The 20,506-nt window shown below is 33.7% G+C and overlaps 1 protein-coding gene across 1 annotated transcript; it reads right to left on the bottom strand.

The window, feature by feature from the left end:
* Positions 1–5,852: 5,852 nt before the first annotated feature.
* LOC108458345 (uncharacterized) lies at positions 5,853–13,438 on the bottom strand. The gene is made up of 5 exons (XM_017757700.2): positions 12,942–13,438; positions 7,412–7,674; positions 7,089–7,300; positions 6,695–6,959; positions 5,853–6,452 (listed from the first exon to the last, which is right to left on the bottom strand). Exons 1-5 carry the CDS (start codon positions 13,033–13,035, stop codon positions 6,162–6,164), a joined length of 1,125 nt encoding a protein of 374 aa, XP_017613189.1. The 5' UTR covers positions 13,036–13,438; the 3' UTR covers positions 5,853–6,161.
* Between the last annotated feature and the right edge of the window lie 7,068 nt (positions 13,439–20,506).

Genomic DNA, 20,506 nt, shown 5'->3' with positions numbered 1-20,506 from the left:
CATTTCCAGTATTACGAGGTGGTCTACCTCTCGCAGTAGTGTTGCTTAGTCGATTAGTCTGAACTTTTTCTTTCTCTGACTTCTCTGGGAAATCTCTAAGATAATACTCAAATGAACCATACTTGAAACATGCCTCCTTCTTCAATCTACAATCACTGAAGTGTCGTCTATTGCATTGCTTGCATTTAGGCATGTTGTCACTGACACTACCCACACTTGCTACAAACGTAACCTGAGGCTTTGGACTCGAATGTCGTTTACCTCTATCCCTACTAGAATACCTAAAGTTATGGAATGGTTGTGATGTTCCTTCGATCTTTTTGATGATGATTGATATGACTTTCCAATTGATCTTTTTCTCGAATCTCTAGCTTCAAAATAAACTTTTCTCTTCTCTTTTTCTAAGCTCCTCGGCTTTATGTGACCGATCAACTAAAACAACAAATTCTTTCAGTTCAAGAATCCTGACTAAAAGCTTTATATCTTTATTTAACCCTTCATCAAACTGCTTACACATAGCAACCTCCGTTGGAATACATTCTCGGACATATTTGCTCAATTTGACAAATTCTCTTTCGAATTTAGACATTGACATACGGCCTTGTTTAAGCTCAAGGAATTCCTTGCGTTTCTAATCAAGAAATCTTTGACTTATATATTTCTTTCGAAACTCGATTTGGAAGAATTTCCAATCTATATGCTCTCTCGGCACAACTGAAATCAACGTGTTCCACCATTGGTAAGCTGAGTCTTTCAATAGAGATACAACACATTTTACATACTCTGCCGGTAAATAAGATAACTCGTCAAAAACCTTGATTGTGTTTTCTAACCAGAATTCCGCTCTCTTAGGATCATCTTCAGCAATAGCTCTAAATTCTTCATCCCCATATTTACGAATTTTATCAATTGGCGTCTTATTAACTCGCAAAGGTTCCAAAACTTGAAGAATTACAGGGACAGGTCGGGGAACAGGTGGGGCTAGAGGTCGTTGAGCAGTCAGTTTCGTTCGTACAAACTAAGTAAACCATTCATTCATCATCTAGAAGAAGGCTTCCTTAGCCTCTCCTCCTCAGCCTTCAAATACGAGCCTTGTACCGCTCTACACTACTTCGTGAATAGAGGCTTGTGTATTACTCTCAACTTTATTGGAGTTAGCTCGGTTGGATGTCATTACTATATGAAAAAATATTTCAAAATGAGTCAAGAGTTATCACACTATCACAAGTTATATAATAGCATGTATTTCTAGACTCACACACGCTACGTTCAGTCCGAGAATCGACTAAATCGTAACTCTGATACCAATAAATGTAACACCCCTAACGCATAGTCGTCTCCGGAATAGGCTTACAGAGTATTACCGGAAGTTTACATCTCAAAACATTTCATCAATCAATAGATTCAAAACATAACATAAATCATAGCAATATCAATCAAACTCACACATATTGTCCCTTATACGAGCCCTTGAGGACCTAAAAACACTTTAGAAACGAATCGGGACTAAATAAAAAATATATAGAACTTTTAGGAAAAAGTTACAAATTTTTATACTGTAGTGGTCACACGACTGAGACATACGCCCGTGTCTCCAGCCATGTGGGCATTCAAAGTAGGGACACATGGCCGTGTCCCAGCCCGTGTCCGTGCCCATGTAACTCTCTGACTTGGGTCACATGGTCAGACCACACGCTCGTGTCTTAAGCCGTGTGGATGAAAAATAGGCCATTTCCAAGCCATTTTTCTCACCTAAGCATGCACACACCTATAACCCTTTTTCACATATAATCAAGCATTAAAAATGTACCTAAGCCATGCATAAAAACACTAGATCAATATGGTATTTATTCATACACCAATATGCCCAAAAGGCACCTCAATCACAACAACCAAACATGCATTATACATTTGCATTGTTTAGCTATAAATCAACCAACTTGTAACTAGGTCTATGCCAAAACTTATCACAATGTTCACATACCAAAACCACACTCCATATACCAATTTGACCATTCAACATTTAATATCACTAAACCTTAGAAAAATTGACCATATGACAAATACATCCAAACATACCATAATGACCACATCCAAGCATATCAAAAGAACCATTCAAAGCATGCATTTTATTTTCCATTCTAACTCTGAAAATTTAAGCACCAAGATGCCCAAAATGTCAACAATTATAAACCATATATACATGCCAACATAACAACCTATCCATCAGCCAAAATACCATATTTACAAGCCAACATAATGGCTATATCACTAAGCACAAAACACCTCTACATGCCATTATAACCATGACTTACAAACATCACAATCTATCGATATAGCCGATGGATAGTGTGATAGTTCTCCGACAATATTCCAACCCGAACGAGCTCTGATTCACTAAAAGACATGGAAAATAACACAAAGTAAGCATAAAATGCTTAGTAAGTTCGTATAACATAAAACTTAACTTACTGTTTCATTACATAACATTAAAACTTAGCATGGCATAATCCAACCAATAGCTTTTTCAAAGCCTAAGCATCAACATTAACATGTTAGCATACTTGAACATAAATCATAGGCAATTTAACATGGATGACCATTAAGCTTAAACATGAATCATTTGGATTTGTCATCTATTTCAACTTACATATTTTTCATGTATCACTAATTCAATGAAATTCATATATGTACATCCTTAGTTCATATTGAACTCTTACCATTTCCTTTCAAAATCATGCCTATTGAGCCGAATAGAATACCGTTGGATACTTGGGATAGCTCACATGAAGTTTGCTAAAAATAAAACTGTAATCCGTCATTTCCATTCCATATATGCTCACAGGAGTTGTGAAAAGAGTACACGAACTATGAAATGGGCTTGCTTACATGAGCTGTGGGTTGGAACATAACTATACAGTGCTGCTCCACAAGCTATCGAGTATTCGCAACAAATGCCGGAACTCAGCCACTAGTAGGACATTCAAGACCAACACCTGAAACATGTAAACCCTAATGACATGTCATTTGTATCTTACGATTTCTTAAGGTTCAAACGGGGCTCGGAAGTAACATCGTTATGCAACAATTTTTTACATGGCAGTCCACAACATATATGTAATTCAATAAAAAAACATATAAACATTATGCAATTACACGAACTTACCTCGACGATAAAACGTAGATACGGAGTTGATTAATTCACAACTTTATATTTTCCCCGATCTAAAGTCATACGAGGTTTATCTTGATCTAAATGAATAAATTCAATTCATTTAATAATCACTCTATTCTATCTAAATTCATATTTTTGCAAAATTATACTTTTGCCCCTATAGTTTTGATTTCATTACAATTTAGTTCCTAAGCTTATAAAATGAAATTCATGCAATTTCACCACTAACCCATCCTAGCCAAATTTCATATAGGTCCCTATCAACTCATACAATTCATTATTTCACAAATTACACCATGAATATTTTACATTTTCGAATTTAATCCCTAATTGACATTTTCAACAAAATTCACTTTACAAAAGTTGTTTATCTAACAACAAAGGTTCATTTTTTTCCATTAAACATCACAAGAACATGTATTCATTCATAGAAAAACCCTAGTCTTATCACAGTTTTGCAAATTAGTCCCTGGGCTAGCTAGATTAAGCTACAACAACTCTAAAATCATAAAAATCATTAAAAACGGGATGAAAAATCATACCATGCAAGCTATGAGAAATGGCTGAATGTTAAAGCTTCTTTAATGGCTTTTCTTAAGCCTAATTTCGGTTGAAGATGAACATAGAAAGATGATGACCTTTGTTTTTAAATTATTTTACTAACATGTTTTTATTAATTTACTAAAATAACCTTATAATTAAACCTTTAAAATTTCATTTTTAATGGCCATAATTTTCCACTCAAATATTTACAACGTAAACTCTCTAAACATATAATTTCATAGCTATTAAATCCCTTTAGCTTATAGAACCCAAGTTTTGCACCTTTATTAAGTATGCAAACGGTAAATTTATTTAATGAAATTTTTATATGACAATACTAGCATGTTGTAGACAATAAAATAATAATAAAATAAATATTTTCACGTTAGATTTGTGATCCCAAAATTACTGTTTTGATTTCATTGAAAACTCGGGACCACGAAGATGGAATTTTAATTTGGGATAGGATTTTAACAAACTTCAAGCTAGTGAGAGATTTTATAGAAAGACCTTTTTTGGAAGTCGAGTTGTGAGGGTCAAAATCTCTGGGATCGGACAAATTTAATTTTGAATTCTATAAGAAATGTTAGAGCTTTGTCAAGAGGGATATATTGACTTTTTTACAATTTTTTTATGAGATTGGTAAGTTGTCAAAGGGTTACAACTCCACATTTATTGTGTTTATCCCAAAAGTTTCGTCCCCATTGACAGTAAAAGACTATCTTCCAATCAACATGGTGAATTCACTTTATAAAATTTTATCAAAGGTGTTGACGAGGAGACTTCAAAGGGTCATTGGTGAATTAGTTAGTGTTACTCAAAGTGCTTTCATAAAAAGTAGGCAAATTATGGATGGTATACTATTAGCAAATGAAGTTGTGGATTCGATTAGACAGCAGAAGTAGAAAAATGTGGTTAGGGGGATTTTGATTAAACTAGACTTTGTACGGGCATATGATTGTGTCAAGTGGGACTTTTTGGATTATGTATTGGATTGTATGGGTTTTGGTTATAGGTGGCGTTGTTTGATTTTAGAGTGTGTAGGCACATCAAAGTTGTCAGTTTTAATCAATAGAAGCATATCTAGAAAGTTCTATATGCATCGGGTATTAGACAAGGGGATCCATTATCCCTTTTTCTTTTTGCTTTAGTTGCAAAAGCTCTTCACCGTTGATTTGTAGGGCGAAATCTCAAGGTTTAATTAGAGTACTGGTTATCAATTGAGCCCTCAATTGAAACCAACATTTAATTGAGCCATTAATCGAATTTAAGCAATCAATTAAGCCATCGAAAAATCAATTTTCATGTAAGCCCCTAACTTCTATTAACTTTGCCACGTGGCACATCCCACACGGTAAAATTTGGTAATTTTCCTTAAATTTGTTTGAAAAATAAAATTGTAAAAAATCATAAAGAATTCTAATAAGTTCTTAAAATTCTTAAAAAATTCTAAAATATAAATTATAGATTTTTCAAAAAAATTAAAAAATTAGAATTTTTAAATTTATAAAAATGAAATAAAAAGAAAATAATAGAAATTATTTAAAATAAAAATATATTTTTAAATATTATAAAATATAGAATTTTTAAAATTTATAAAATTTATTAAAAATAATAAAATATTAAAAAATATTAAAATTATATAAAATTATGAAAAGAATTTGCATGGGTCACTAACATGCTACAAAGAGTTGATCTTCGAGAAAAAGAATTAGAATTGAGTTAAGGTCAAATGGGAGAAATTCAGGATCCTTAGTGGTAGCACTATGTTCCCATTCGTAGTTGATGCTTGTATTGATGATATCGATAAGTTGATCAATCTCGATGATGGGTCCATAAAAATATAACTTAATATATTTTCATAATTTTATATGTTTTTGCAATTTCTTTTTGTTATATTTTTTTAAAATTCTATGTTTTTCAATATTTACTATTTTTGCAATTTTTATAATTTTATAATTTTTCAATATTCTATTTTAATTTTTTTCAAAATTCTAATTTTGTTTATAATTTTAGAAAAAAATAGACTTTTAATGATTTTAAAACAAATTTAAGGGAAATTAAGGAGAAGAATAAAGTTTCATCCAGGACATAGCAAATATGGAGAAGAAACAGTGAGAGGAGGAGAGAAGAATTGTTGAAGAAGATATATATTTCATTTGAGGAAGAAAAAAAAAACACAAGGTGCAAACAGTGATGAGTTTGTAAAATGTCAGGGAAACACGCTCTTTCAAGTTGAGGAGTAAAATATTTTCCTGAACCAAACATGGTAGAATACTGAAAATTTTCTCTACAAAATATTCTGTCAAACAAACATTACCTTAAAACTAAACAACCCCTTCGCATTTCTCTTGTATAATTGTCGAATTCAATCCATATAGAGAGGTTTGCAGTATCAATGTTGGTTGGAATAAAGGGAAATTCCACATATAAATGCAGACTACTACTCTCCGACCAAAACCTTCACTATATTATCCGACATCCCTGGAGCGTGTGGAAACATATGTCCAGCACCTGGTAGTTCGTAGTAGTGAATCCATGGGAGTTGTTGAGCAATGTAGCGTTGTAGTATAACCGGCACTATCTTATCTTCATCTCCATGCCACATGTACACCGATCCCTCATTGTTAGGAAATGGATTGTCCAGATCCATGGGAGAGAACTCCCATGTCCCAAATCCGATCATCAAGTCACGATGCAGAGACTCGTATTCACCTTGCTGTCTTACTACTGCCTGGGGGGAGGACAAGACAAATTATGATGGCATTCAGCAATAATAGCAAATCACTACTACGACCACAGACCAGTAAAAGAACCACCAGTAACCCACCATAATCATTTACTACAACAAAATCTTTAGTATGCCAACAGATTCCCATAACCAAACCACCACAATCGGCAAAAACAACCATTCACATCTCGAATACAAATCACTACGCAAGTGCAAGCAACTTTGTAGCAGAAAGAAACACGTACCGTGTAGTTCCTAGTAGAGACTATCTTGGGCAAGAGTTTTTTGTCCTCACTATTAAGAATATCGGTACTGTGAGCAACAACGCTAGAACTAGGGAACCATTTTTGAGTGTTCCACCAGTAGGTAAGCCAGGGAGCATAGTGACTCACACGAACGGCCCACTGGTCTTGGGGTAACTGTTGCTGATATGCTTCCGTAACTAAGTTTGTAGGAAAACCAGGCCACCAGTAGTTAACAACTGGAGCTAACAATGCTGCCCCAGCTAACCTGTTAAAGTTGCAAAAAGTCCCTCACATTATTGAACAGATGTGAAAAACACAAGCAGTATACAACAGAACAGATATCGTATGTTATTTCTTTGTTTCTTGCATTCAAGTAGTACAGTGAAAACAATACCTGTGTGGGATGTACTTGAGGCAGCTCCAAATAACCTGTCCCCCCATAGAAAATCCAATTACATAAAACTTGGATCCTAATCTCAATTGATCAGCAAGCTCTTCTATATCCAAAGGCAAGCTCTGAACTGTTCGTTTTGGATTAGGGTCACTCTCTCCATAACCTGGTCTGTCAAAAGACACAATATAGACCCTGAGAGCTTCAACAATTTCCTGGTAGGAACAAAGAGCAAAGTCCAATGACACTTACGTCAACATGGCATAGCTGAAAGCTCATATGACTATGAGTATCCGAAACAAGAAGAAAAAAGAACAAATAAGTACCGGTGACAAGGTATTGGCAACAACAGCATCATGTCTACAAGAATCAAAGCCATGGACATAGACAATTTTATACTTTGCTGCATCTCGGGGAACACCGTGCTCTTTGTAGGCCAAATACCTTCCATCCTTGAGCTTTATTCTCGATGCCGTGACCAGTGGACCATCGGGAGAGCCACATGTCTTTGGTATTGGCGGCTGAATAGCCTGATAAGCCCATGCCAATATCCCAGCAAACAAGACCAATAGTATCTTTGTGCAAATCCCTGCACAAGTCAAACAGTCCATAATAATTGGAGAAATGAATTTAAAATTGTGAAAAATAAAATAGAATAAAATAAATAAAAATAAAGAACACATAAATTTTACGTGAAACCCTTTCGGAAAAAACCACACAGCAGAGGAGAAGAAAATTCACTATGTCGAAAATTTTTACTCAAATACAAGAGGAATAGACTATGTCTATTTATAGGCTTGCAAAGCCATATTCTAGTAGGATTGAAACACCTTATCCTAATCAATATAAAATAGATGGAGTTTAATAAGGTTTAAAACCTTATTCTAAAATAAAATAAAAGAAGTCTAGTTCTATATGGATTTTACTTTTATTTTATTTTCCATCGTATTTTATTTAAATAAGAATTTGGGTCACTTAATTCTAACAATCTCCACCTTGACACAAATTCTAAATGAACAAGTTCTTCATTGCGAACTTTCAATAAACAAGTTCTTCACCTCTTCCAAAAACCCCTTAAGGGTTTAACTTCAACATGAACACCAACCAAGTCTAAGCAATGCTCAAACTTGGTTATAGGAAGTGACTTAGTCATCATATCCGCAGGATTTTCATGAGTGCTAATTTTGCTCACAACAATATCACCACGAGCAATAATATCACGAACAAAATGATACCGAATATCAATGTGTTTTGTTCTCTCATGAAACATTTGATCTTTTGTAAGAAAGATGGCACTGATCGTCACAAAATATCGTGGCCGATTTGAAGGTCTTCATTGAGTTCACTAAATAGTCCCTTCAACCAAATAGCTTCTTTACAAGCCTCAAGAATCGCCATGTACTCGCCTTCGTTGGTAGACAAAGCGATCGTAGTTTGCAAAGTGGCTTTCCAACTAATTGCACAACCTCCGATTGTAAAGACGTAACTGTGAGAGATCTTCTTCTATCAAGGTCTCCAAAGAAAATCAAGCATCAACATACCCTATAACTCCATCTTTAGTTCTTCCAAATCAGAAGAAAACATTAGTAGTGCCTCGTAAGTATCTTAAAATCCACCGAATCGCTTTCCAGTGTTCTTTACCAGATTCGCCATGTATCTCGCTAATCTGACCGATCGTGCATATGATAAATCGGACGTGAACAAACCATAGCATACATGAGAGGTCCCATCGCACTAGAGTATGGAACATGTGACATGTACTCAATCTCATTATCGATTGAGGAGATAAGGCCGATGAAAGTCCGAAATGGTCGCTAAAGGAGTACTAACAGCTTAGCACTCTGCATATTGAACTCGCAAAGAACTTTCTCAATGTACCCCTTCCGACTTAGGTACAATTTACTTGCTTTTCTATCTCCGAGAATCTCCATACCAAGTATCTTCTTTCTTTGGTCCTAAATCTTTCATCTCAAATTCTTCACTTAGTTGGGCTTTAACCTTTCTTATCTCTCTTTATCTTTTGTTGCTATCAACATGTCATCAACATAAAGAAGTAGATACACAAAAGAACCATCACCGTTTTTCTTAAAGTAGACACAACTGTCAAAACTACTTCTTTTGAAATCATGAGAAGTCATAAAGGAATCAAACCTCTTGTACCACTTGTCTTGGTGATCTGCTTTCAAACCGTAAAGGGACTTTTTCAAAGAAGCAAACATAGTCCTCTTTTTTCGAGACTATAAAACCCTCGGTTGTTGCATGTAAATATCTTCCTCAAGTTCTCCATGCAAAATGCGCTTTTACATCTAACCGCTCAAGCTCCAAATCATGCATGGCCACAATACCAAGCAAAGCTCGAATCGAACTATGCTTAACAACCGGAGAGAACACATCATGAAGTCCACTCGAATTTGATCAGTAACCCTTTGCAACAAGCCTTGCTTTATATCCGGTTCTTCAACTCCGGAGTCCCTTCTTTCTTTTTAAACACCCATTTACAACGAATGCCTTTTTACCTTTAGGAAGTTTTACAAGATCCCATGTTCGCTTTTTGTGGAGTGATTCCATCTCCTCTTGCATAGCAAACATCCACTTTCTCGAGTCTTCACACTAATCGCCTCGAATAATTAAATGGCTCTTGATTCGCATCTATATCTTCACCACATTTAAAGCATAAGCAACTAGATCAACCTCGGCATACTTCTTTGGAGGTTTAATTTCTCTTCTTGTCCTGTTTTTGGCGATAGAGTATTGCGGTGAAGAAGCAACTCTATTCTCAATTTTTGTCTTGGCTTGAGGAGTTGATTCTCGATTAACTGATGCTCCACCGCTTTTGGTTTTCTTTATTGGAAGAGTCTTTAAGAGATAAGTTAGGTAGCATAGCAGCTTCATCAAAACAACATCTCCGCTAATCACAACTTTTCTATTTTCAGACACCATAACTTATAGCCTTTTACACCACTTTATAACCAAGAAAACGATTTAATGGATCTCGGTTCCAATTTTCCATTATCAACATGAGCATACGCAGGACACCCAAAAATCTTTAAATCGAATAATTAGCGGGATTACCGCACCATACCTCTTGTGAGTCTTTTCTCAATGGCAACGGATGGAGATCGGTTGATCAAAAACATGCGATGAGAGGTCGCTTCGCCCAAAATGACTTCGTAAGTTGGCATTTGACAACATACATCGAACCTTCTCCATGATCGTTCGTTCATTCGCTCGCAACGCCGCTTTTTTGTGGAGTATGACGAATCGCAAGTGTCTCATGATCCTTCGACTTGCACAATCTATTAAACTCATCGTAGCGTAACTCTAAGCCATTGTCTCAGACGGAGGTATTTTATCTGCTTTTCCCGTCTGCTTTTTCAATCATAATTTTCCAAGACTTAAATGTGGAAAACACATCGCTTTTCGCTTCGTGAAGAACGCCCAAACTTTTCCGGAAAAATCATCAATAAAGGTTAGCATATAATTAGCTCCACCTCTCGAAGGCACTCGGACGCCCCCACGCATCGTAATGGATATACTCCAACGCTTCCTTCGTGTTATGGATTCCTCTAGTGAATCGAACTCTCTTTGCTTCCCAAAACACAAGGTGCTCACAGAAATTCGGTTTGCAAATTCCTTGCCCATTAAGAAGTCCTCTTTGCTTAATTTCGCCATGCCATTCTCACTATATGCCCTAGGCGATATGCCAAAGTTTAGTAATATCATCATCCGACAAGGAAGAGGAAGGCAGTTGCATCACCAAGTGATAGAGAACCTCAGAAACATATAACTTGGCAATCTTTCTTTGCCCTTTCATCACAACAAGGACCCTTTGAAATCTTTAAAACCCCACTTTCACCGTGTATCTGCCTTTTGAATCAAGAGTACTCAACGAAATTAAATTTCTTTTCAATTCGAACATGCCGCACGTCACTAAGTGTTCGACAACTCCATCAAACATCTTAACTTTAATTGTTCCAACACCGCGATTTTACATGAAGCATTATTTCCCATCAAAACAACACCTTCGAGACATCGTTTCATAAGTTGTAAACCAATCCCGATTGGGACTCATGTGGAAGGTGCACTGAATCAAGTATCCACCTCGCCACTTTAGAATCATTGATGAAGCAACTAGAAGTTCACCATCGCCGTAGTCTTCTACAACATCGCCTTCACCTAATTTTCCGGTTGTTTTCCTTTTGATTCGCACCTCCTTTTAATCTTATTTTGTAGCTTATAGCACTCAGATTTAATGTGCCCTTTCTTCTTGCGAAGTTGCAAGTTTTACCTCTGCTTGAAGATTTCGATCTACCCTTAGATTTACCACGAGGATTCCGTTCTCGTGTTCTACCACGATCATCATCAACATTCCGGTCTTGTCTCCCACGAACAATGAGACCCTCTCCCGAGAGTTGGGTTTAACCACAAGATGCTTCATCTTATCATACGAGGTTAAAGAATTATAAACCTCATCAACTCGTGAGAGACTCATGGCTATATAAAATCGTGTCTCTAAAGGTTGAATAAGACGGGCAACGAACAAAGTAGAATCAACCCTAGATCTTCCTTATCATATCGAACCTCCATGGCCTCCAAGTTTGAGAGAATTTCTTTAAACACCGTTAAGTGTTCGTGTACGACGCACCTTCCTCCAAACGATGAGCATAAAGACGCCGCTTCATATGCAACTTGCTTGTTAGAGTTTTCGACATACATATTTGTTCTAGCCTCTTCCATAATGCAATGCGTTTTCTCTTTCATCACATCCCGCAAAATTTCGTTGGACAAATGCGAGATGTAATTGTGTTAATGCCTTTCGATCCTTACGCTTCTTCTCTTCATCTCGTTAATGTCAAGGCATCTTATCTATCCTAGCAGGCATCCTCTAGATTCATCTGCAAGAATCGCTTGCATCTTAATTTGCCACAACGCAAATCGGTGTTGCGATCCAACAATGAATTTCATACTTCAAAGACGCCATTACCGTGATCGAGATGAATAACCCTAAGCTCGATACCAATTTGTGAAAAATAAAATAGAATAAAATAAATAAAAATAAAGAACACATAAATTTTACGTGGAAACCCTTTCGGAAAAAAACCACGCAAGAGGAGAAGAAAATTCACTATGTCGAAAAATTTTTACTCAAATACAAGAGGAATAGACTATGTCTATTTATAGGCTTGCAAAGCCATATTCTAAGTAGGATTGAAACACCTTATCCTAATCAATATAAAATAGATGGAGTTTAATAAGGTTTAAAAACATTATTCTAAAATAAAATAAAAGAAGTCTAGTTCTATATGGATTTTACTTTTATTTTATTTTCCATCGTATTTTATTTAAATAAGAATTTGGGTCACTTAATTCTAACAAAAATAAATGGCAGTTAATCAAATAAAGAAATCCCATTATAGGCTGTTAATCAGCCACCTGGAATACCTCATGTGTTTTAATTTAAAGTGCACCTTTCTGTTTTCACCTATAGAGCAATATCATCAGTCTAACTCACACTCGCTCCTCTATCCAAAAGATAAATGGAACTCATTTTTACATAAAGCCAAGATCGAAGTTCAAGGCTTGACTCAAAGACAGAGTGAGTGAAGGCAAATGACTGATATTCATACAATCTCAGCAGAAACAAAGAGAGACAAAATTCCAAAGATTTTACTACCCTCAAATGAGTCAATATGTTAAGAATCTGTAAGATCCAAATATTTCAACTTTCTTATGCTTTGTAAGAACAAAAGCAAAGTAACCCAGATAAAAAAAGAAAACTGCTGGAATTCTAAAATTATAATATAACCCGAATTAGATCAAATAAAAGGTAGATTTTAAGGAGAAAGGAAAACCCACCTGAAGGAAGCTTGAAAGAAGCGTTTTGCTTGGCTCTTCTAGTGTGAGCTCTTGCTGAAGCGGCGGATATTTTCCTATTAACACCTGCTGCCATCTTTGGGTCTCTTTGAACTAAACCCCCCAACCCCAACCCCAACAACAATCGCCCAAATGTGTTAGAAAAGTCTGCAGAGAACAACAACGAAAAGACCACAGAGATCTGAAGAAGAAACGTTTGGTACTTCACAACCTAACATAACTTGTTTGACATGATATGTTTAATGGCTGATATTTTCTGGTCCTTTTACTATAATCCCTGACAAGGACATTCCTTTTTTTCATGGTGAAGTGTAAAGGCGAAGGCTTTTTGGTAAAGTGTTAAACCTCCATGTAATGATAGAGCTTGAATGATTTCTTCTGTCAATTAATCTGAGGTGAGCGTAATTTGACTGTCCAATGGCTGCAATTAGTTGAATTTCAATTTATAAACAATGTCTGTCAATGCTTTGGTTGAACTTTTTGGTGGCTTACTGCTTATTTTAATCACATTTATTTAGTTTTATGAGCCACATAAATTGAACCGACCAAGCCCAACTTTGAAGAAATGACCTGAGACAACAAAGCAACGTATCCAAGTGGACTGTCAATAGTACATTAAAAGCCCTTAAATTTCGTTTTAAATTATATTTTGATTATTTAATTTTCGTATTGGTTATTTGTTTGCTAACTTTTGTTACCCTTTAATAAAATTATGATGTGACATATTAATTTAACCTTTAAATTATAATTAAAATTTTTTTTGATATTTTTAGAATATTTCTTAACAATAATTTAAAAAATAAAAATAACAGGAAATACTAAAAGAATCTTAAAGTTCATAATTTATTTTTAAAATTATGACTATACGATATTTTTAAAAATAATCACAAATTTGAATTAATTTAATATATTTGAAAAAATGCTTTTTATATATTGGATTACTATTTTGTATGAAAATATTCAAATTGATATGGATATCTCGCTCCACTCTAAAACTATAGTATCAAATTCTAGCTTTTTTTTTTTTACAATTCATTGCATCTATAAATCCTACATATTTCCAGATTGAAAAGAAAAAAGAATATTTTATTTAAAATTTTAGAAATGATTTTTAGAAAATGAAAATAAGAAAATAGTAGAAAGTTATTTCCATTGTTTTCATTAAAAATATTTTGTAAAACTGAAAAGTTGAAGAAAATGGATTGCCTCTAGTTCAAAACTCATATAAAAGCAAAATTAAAAAAAATTTAACTTTAAATGGATTTACTCTAATTCAAATTTATTTTATTTATTGTGTTTTTATTATTATTACAATATTAGCAAAAGCATGACAAGGTTTGAACCCATGTTAACTAGGTGCCATTTAAGAATTTTAATCACTACTTTAAACAAGTCTTAGCTTATGTCTTATATTTTCTATTATAGCAAAATAGGTACAAAACGTATTTTTATATTTTCATTATTGAAAATATATTTTTATATCAAACTGTTTTTCGTTTTTAGAAATTAAAATTAAAAATTAATTTTTTTAAAATGAAAATGGAAAATAGGAATCTAAAACATTAAAAAAAAATAAATCTAGTTTACTATTTTTATATAAAATGTATTTCTAAATAAGGGTCTACTTATATTTGTGTAAAATTTAAGTGGTATTATACTTTTGTATTTTTCACATAATTAATATTTTAACAATCTAAGGGTCATATTTTATACTCCATTCATGTAAACCATGCATGCCAAGTTCATCATAAATTAAATTAAAATTTCTAACTATTCATTTTATGTAAATAAAAAACTTTCAACCATTAAATATATATTAATATAGACATTGTTTTAAATCGATGTGATACATATATCGATAGGTTTAAAAATTTGCATGCATGATAAGTATATTAATAAATTCAATAGTTGGACTGTTAGAATATTAATCGTATAAAAATTACAAAATAATGTAAAACCACTAAAATTTTACATTAATATAAGTGGATCCTCCGCTCATATATTCTTATCCTTAAATTTTAATCTCTTACAAATATTTGTATAAATCCAATTAAAGATGATATTTTATTTTTGTCAAACATCATATTATTGTTTACCTTACATTAATAGCTCATAATTAGTATCGTCTACCCACACTTCACACTAGGTTGATTATTTCTTTGTGTCAAATTAGAATAAAATTTTGCAAATTAAAATATATTCTAAGCAAGGTTTTCAGAACCAGATCAATGGTCGAACTGATCAGGCCACTTCTTCATATGATTCGATTAAATAAATCATTAAAAATAAAAAATCTATTCAATCTATTTTTTAGATTAGCTTAATCGTTCTGTATTGATTTGTGGATCAATTGGTCTGATGTATCTCTTCGAACCAACACGCCAACTAGTTTAGTTAGATTCAAACAATCATGACTCTAAGTCTCTACACTTCGTAACTTTGGAATTTAGTTCTCCTACTTTTATTTTCAATAATTTAATCCCCTTATTTTTAGATTCATAAATCCATTTTAAAATTACATATAATCATGTAATAGATTAATTGAAAATTTAAAGATATTAACTATTTGAACTAATTAATAACATTAGACAAATATGGAAACCAAATTATCTCAAAATTAAAGTATAAATATTAAATCTTAAATTTAAGCATATTAGAAAGACCAAAACTGACAAGTAACCATTTTTATAAAATAGAAAACAAAAACCTTGGTGTTACTGTCATGGGGCTAGACTTTCATTCTCACAATTCGTGCTGCCTTAGGTAATTCCTTTAACTCAAATGCACCTAAGTCAGCTTAACTTTTGCAAAGTGATGATTCTCGCAGAATTCCTCCAAGATACTAATTTATTTAGCGGAATCAACTCAAGCCAAAAGAATGCTCAAAAAAACAAAATAAACACAGAAAAAAAATTGCACGATAAGTGTTTGAGTAAATACTCTCAACTTAGTATTTACTACTAAAAAATGGAATATAATAGATACAATGGGTGACTTACAACAGAGGGGGAGACTCTCTATTTATAGTTGAGCTCCCCCAAATCCAACAATCTAGCTAAATTTACATCGACATACGAGATGAAGCTTAACCCTAGAATTAAGGGATTTACAAGATTACATAATCAAGTCAAATATAATCTTATCAAATTTTATTCCCCTCACTAAGATTAATTTCCCTTTTTACCAATGTAGCCTAATTTTCCACATTTGTTTTATTAGGCCACCCTAGCTTCAAATAGACATGCTTCTCCATAAGTTCTTTGAATCGAGCCAATTCTCGTGGGTTAAGTGAGCCCCATCTAATCGACAGACCTCTGTGGGACATCTTTTGCGCAATGGTCACAGGCTTTGAACCTTGGCTCGTGACATTCCCCCCTACCCATTCTTACAACACCCTCGAAATAACACTGACTTTATTCACCTTGGAACTTTCTCGACACCTTGGCCCTTTCCCGACCAGTCTCACTATTAGTTAGTCTCGCCCCTCGAAACTTTTGCCTCGACTTCCGTCGCCTTTTGGCTCGAACTGTTCTACTCATTGGTACATTTCGCTCACAAGAGTCCATTGCTCTTACTTCGCCACATTATGACTTTCCTCAATCGGGATCCCATTGATCTGTACAACTAGGCTTCAGCATGCCCAAAGCCCCCTGACTTTCCTACTTCAAGACTTTGAAAAGGCCCCTATGTTCTTGCCAAGCCAATGCTAAGTTAGAATGTAAAACACTACCACAGTGTTTGAAATGTACCTTACTCATAGCATTTACTCGCTCTTGTCCAATTTGCATATTTACTTTCCTCCCAAAGTCCAATGCACAACCCATCTCTCCCATAAGTGGTAGCTCTACTAATAACCCAACAGGCTTCATATTGATTTTCTACTCCACTATCATTCCCAAAGGGGCTTCTGTAGCATTTCTATTTACCAAGTCAATGTTTCTCCTGTACGAAACATCCTTAGCTAACTGGATTGCCGACAACACCTTAATCCCAACCTTCATGTCTCGATTTACCAACATAACACATGGTGATTCTAGATTATCATGGATATGATTACAATTTGGTGTTAGGCTTAAACTTCCTTGATAGAATTAAAGTCGATATTTTCCCCTTTATAAATCATATTCATGTCTATGATAATCTGGAATGGTGGTTCACGCTTAAAAAGTCTTCCAAAGCCCAACTCTTTTAATTTTTGGTCAAATTACTTGTGGGCAACTCCCAATTTTGCCCCAATTTTAAATTAGTCCTTTTTTTTCTAATTAAAAGCCTTTCTCTTGATTCTCTTAAAATTAATGTTTATTTTTGAAAGTTGTTTTAAGGAAAATATCTTTTGCTTACTAAATTCTGAATTTTTGGACCTAATTTTTGCTCTAATTTCCAAAACTAATCCCGACCCAAATCGACAAACCCGATTCACTAACTCAAAACTACTAGGCCAAATTTTAGGATGTGATGGTATTAGTTTAAATATTAGACAACCAGTGAGAAATATTTGCTTCTATTTTTTTTTTCGTGTAAAAACCATGTGAGGATAATTATACAAAGCATATTAATGTAACCAATGAAACTTTTTTATTAACCAATTTGTTCAAAAAAATTACAAGTGTACTTAGACGAAAATACTACACTTAGGGCATCAGATCCAATAATGCACACGTCCAAATATCTATTTCGCAATGGGGTTAGTGAGTCAATATCAGGCTAATTTAGGACCAAGACACTGACAAGCAGTTGAACATATACTCAAGTATTGGGTTAAAAGTTTAAGAAGTACTTATAATTGGACTCGATACAAGAAAGGCCAAAAATCCCCTCATGTTAATTCTAGGGCCCCTAATCCTAGTTAGACTAGGAGTTCATTTTTCTATTGAAATAGACTTCTAAAATTCAACAAGGGTTTCATCTCTTCTCCCCATAAATAGATGGCACAGGTAGGGCTAAATACACATACTTTGAGATATTGTTATTCTTGCCGAAAATAGTGAGAATTTATTTTCTAAGTATAAAATATATTTTCTAAAATAACAATTCTACAGGTTTCTATTAAAAAATGTTTTGTTTTCCTACTAAAAGTAAAGTAAATAATTTATGGTTTTGTATTTGATTCGAATTCATTCGAGCCCACACTCGAAGTAGTTCGTGGTATAAGAATAGCAGAGAAGGTCATTCGATTAAAAGACAAGAATGACAACGATTTGTCTAGCCAAAAACACATGTGTAGTTTCGGTGAAAAGTTTATTACTGTAAATATCACAATTCGCAATGGTTTTCAAAATTTTTAATTTTCATTGTGCAAGAAAACCATTTTCAAACCATATTTTTCCAACAGCAATCATATCGCAACATCAGACCCTTAACGTCACGATGATATCAAATTAGTGAGTTGTGTAGCTACAAGAAACCCCTGAAATCACGATGTCAACTCAGTATTTTGCAAAATTTACAATTTGGTCCTAAATCGACCTCAGGATAGAAAAAGAGATTTTGTAAGCTCATATAAGACTCGAAAATGATTATGTAACATATTATGAATGTGTAATGTACTTATCTACATGTGTAAATGGTTGCATTGTGTATAATTGATATAGCTCAAACTCGACAACTGGGTCAAGTATGGGGTGTTACATATATGTGGATGTGTTCTTGTTGGAACATGTTGAAAATATTTATAATGTTCCAGTAGTTGCAAAAGAAAATTTAGAAGTAACCAAAAGCTATATCACTTTGTTATTAACCAAAAATTGTCACTATTTATAGTGATAGGTTATGTCTCTTAAATATAAAGGGTTGTGTCACTTGGTTATTAACCAAGAGTTGTCACTATTCATTGTGATGAATTACATCTCTTGTAATTGAAAGTTATGTTGTTTGGTTATTAACAAAGAGTCATAATTATTCAAGTAGATATCTATTGAATAATTATGTCTATTATTAAAAAATGTGACTATCCATTTGGATAATTATATCTCTATGAAGAAATACGAGAACTCTTATAATAGGAGTTAAATTTCATTTGTTTGATATACCAAAAGCACATCAAAAGTTGACAAAAAAAAGTTTCTTTCTATTCTCTTCCATCTTATAATATTTCAAGATTGTTCTGTAAATAATAATTGCAGAAATTCTTTATAGAAATTGATGCTCTTGCTGTGTTGCTCTCAATGTTCAGTGGACTATTTCTATCAGTGCAAAACGTTGACAGCCATTAGGCTTTATTGTATCCTGGAGGTTCATTTGCTAGTAACTCTTTTGCACACCAAAATATAGATGGGAACGAATACAACCTTAAAGAAAGTGCCATTAATTCACGCCTTGAAGCCTTCATTAATTTCTCATAAATTTATTTTTGTCTCATGGATCAACAATTAGAAAGTTTATATTGTAAGACAATTTTAACGAATGAAAAAAAAAAGTACGTATTAATGAGTTTAGGTAAAAAAATTAGAAATAGATCTTCTGAATCGATGTAAATGTATGTGTTTAGTGCAAAGATCTATCTCAAATATAAAACAAATTATAATCATATAATAATTTAAACTTAAAATAGTTAAAGATTTTTAATTATTTATTTTAAGGTAATTATTTACTAAATATATTAAGAATAAAATATATTTATTAATTAAATTAATCAATGTATTAGATCAATTTACTATGGGTTAAGCCTTTAAATTTAAAACAGATAAAAGCTTTATTATTTATTGATTTAAAAGTCTTGTTTATTATGATGGAGCATATTCGTACATGATGTTTGATGTACTGTAGTTATACTAGATTAGATTTATTTTTTAAATAACCTATATTACATTGGTTTAAAAAATGGTGTGTCAGAAGTAACATAATTTGTTTCGAGATAGTTTTGTTATTAATAATAATGTTTAGATATATTCTTTTAGATATTTGGGAATTATTTTCAAAAAATTATGAACATGTGTCAATTATCTATGTTGAGTGTGGTTGTTGTGTGTCCTCTTGCTGGGGAGAATTCGGTATTTATATGACATGATTACTGTTCATGGAATTGACGTTCTAGGTAGGCTCCATGCATGTCGACACATATACTATCCTAGACTTAACACGTGTTCACTAGTTTGGGTGTTTGCTAGTTCACTTGTTTGGCTTTGTACCCTGTGTTTACGAACACCCAGGGACATGCGAATTGGGTTCGTGAGATCACACGCGAGCTCTCCCCGCGATCCCCTCAATGTAGCTAATTGGTGGGGCCTAAACTCGGGTTGCGGGTCGATAACTTGAGTTATATCTGGGTTTCGAGTTGGCAATTGGATATACTATAACAATATAGTCCCCTCCTGGTGGTTTTAAGAAGGGTTATAAAGTGACACTTCTTAGAACCGACATTTTAAATTTTAATGGCTTACGAAACACACATTGGTCCCTAGTGCCTAACGTTTACCTTGCCATGTGTACGAGGGGATTTCATATCTTACCATTCCTTTGACCTTGTTTATTCAAATAGCTAAAGTATAAGGGAAAAAATTCTTTAAAATGGGGTTTATGAAGCCCTAAAAATTATTGCTTCACACACT

Source organism: Gossypium arboreum, chromosome 4, assembly GCF_025698485.1.
Source record: "Gossypium arboreum isolate Shixiya-1 chromosome 4, ASM2569848v2, whole genome shotgun sequence".
Taxonomy (NCBI): domain Eukaryota; kingdom Viridiplantae; phylum Streptophyta; class Magnoliopsida; order Malvales; family Malvaceae; genus Gossypium; species Gossypium arboreum.
Note: the sequence above shows the minus strand (reverse complement) of the source record. Positions and strands in the feature narration are given on the sequence as shown.

Bases quoted from the DNA above. Each gene is read 5' to 3' on its own strand.
- LOC108458345 (XM_017757700.2), bottom strand. From the start codon at position 13,035: ATGGCAGCAGGTGTTAATAGGAAAATATCCGCCGCTTCAGCAAGAGCT. The intron at 7,301-7,411 runs GTACTTATTTGT...TGTTCCTACCAG, and splicing joins TTGCCAATACCTTGTCACCG to GAAATTGTTGAAGCTCTCAG. The intron at 6,453-6,694 runs GTACGTGTTTCT...TCCTCCCCCCAG, and splicing joins TCTCTACTAGGAACTACACG to GCAGTAGTAAGACAGCAAGG.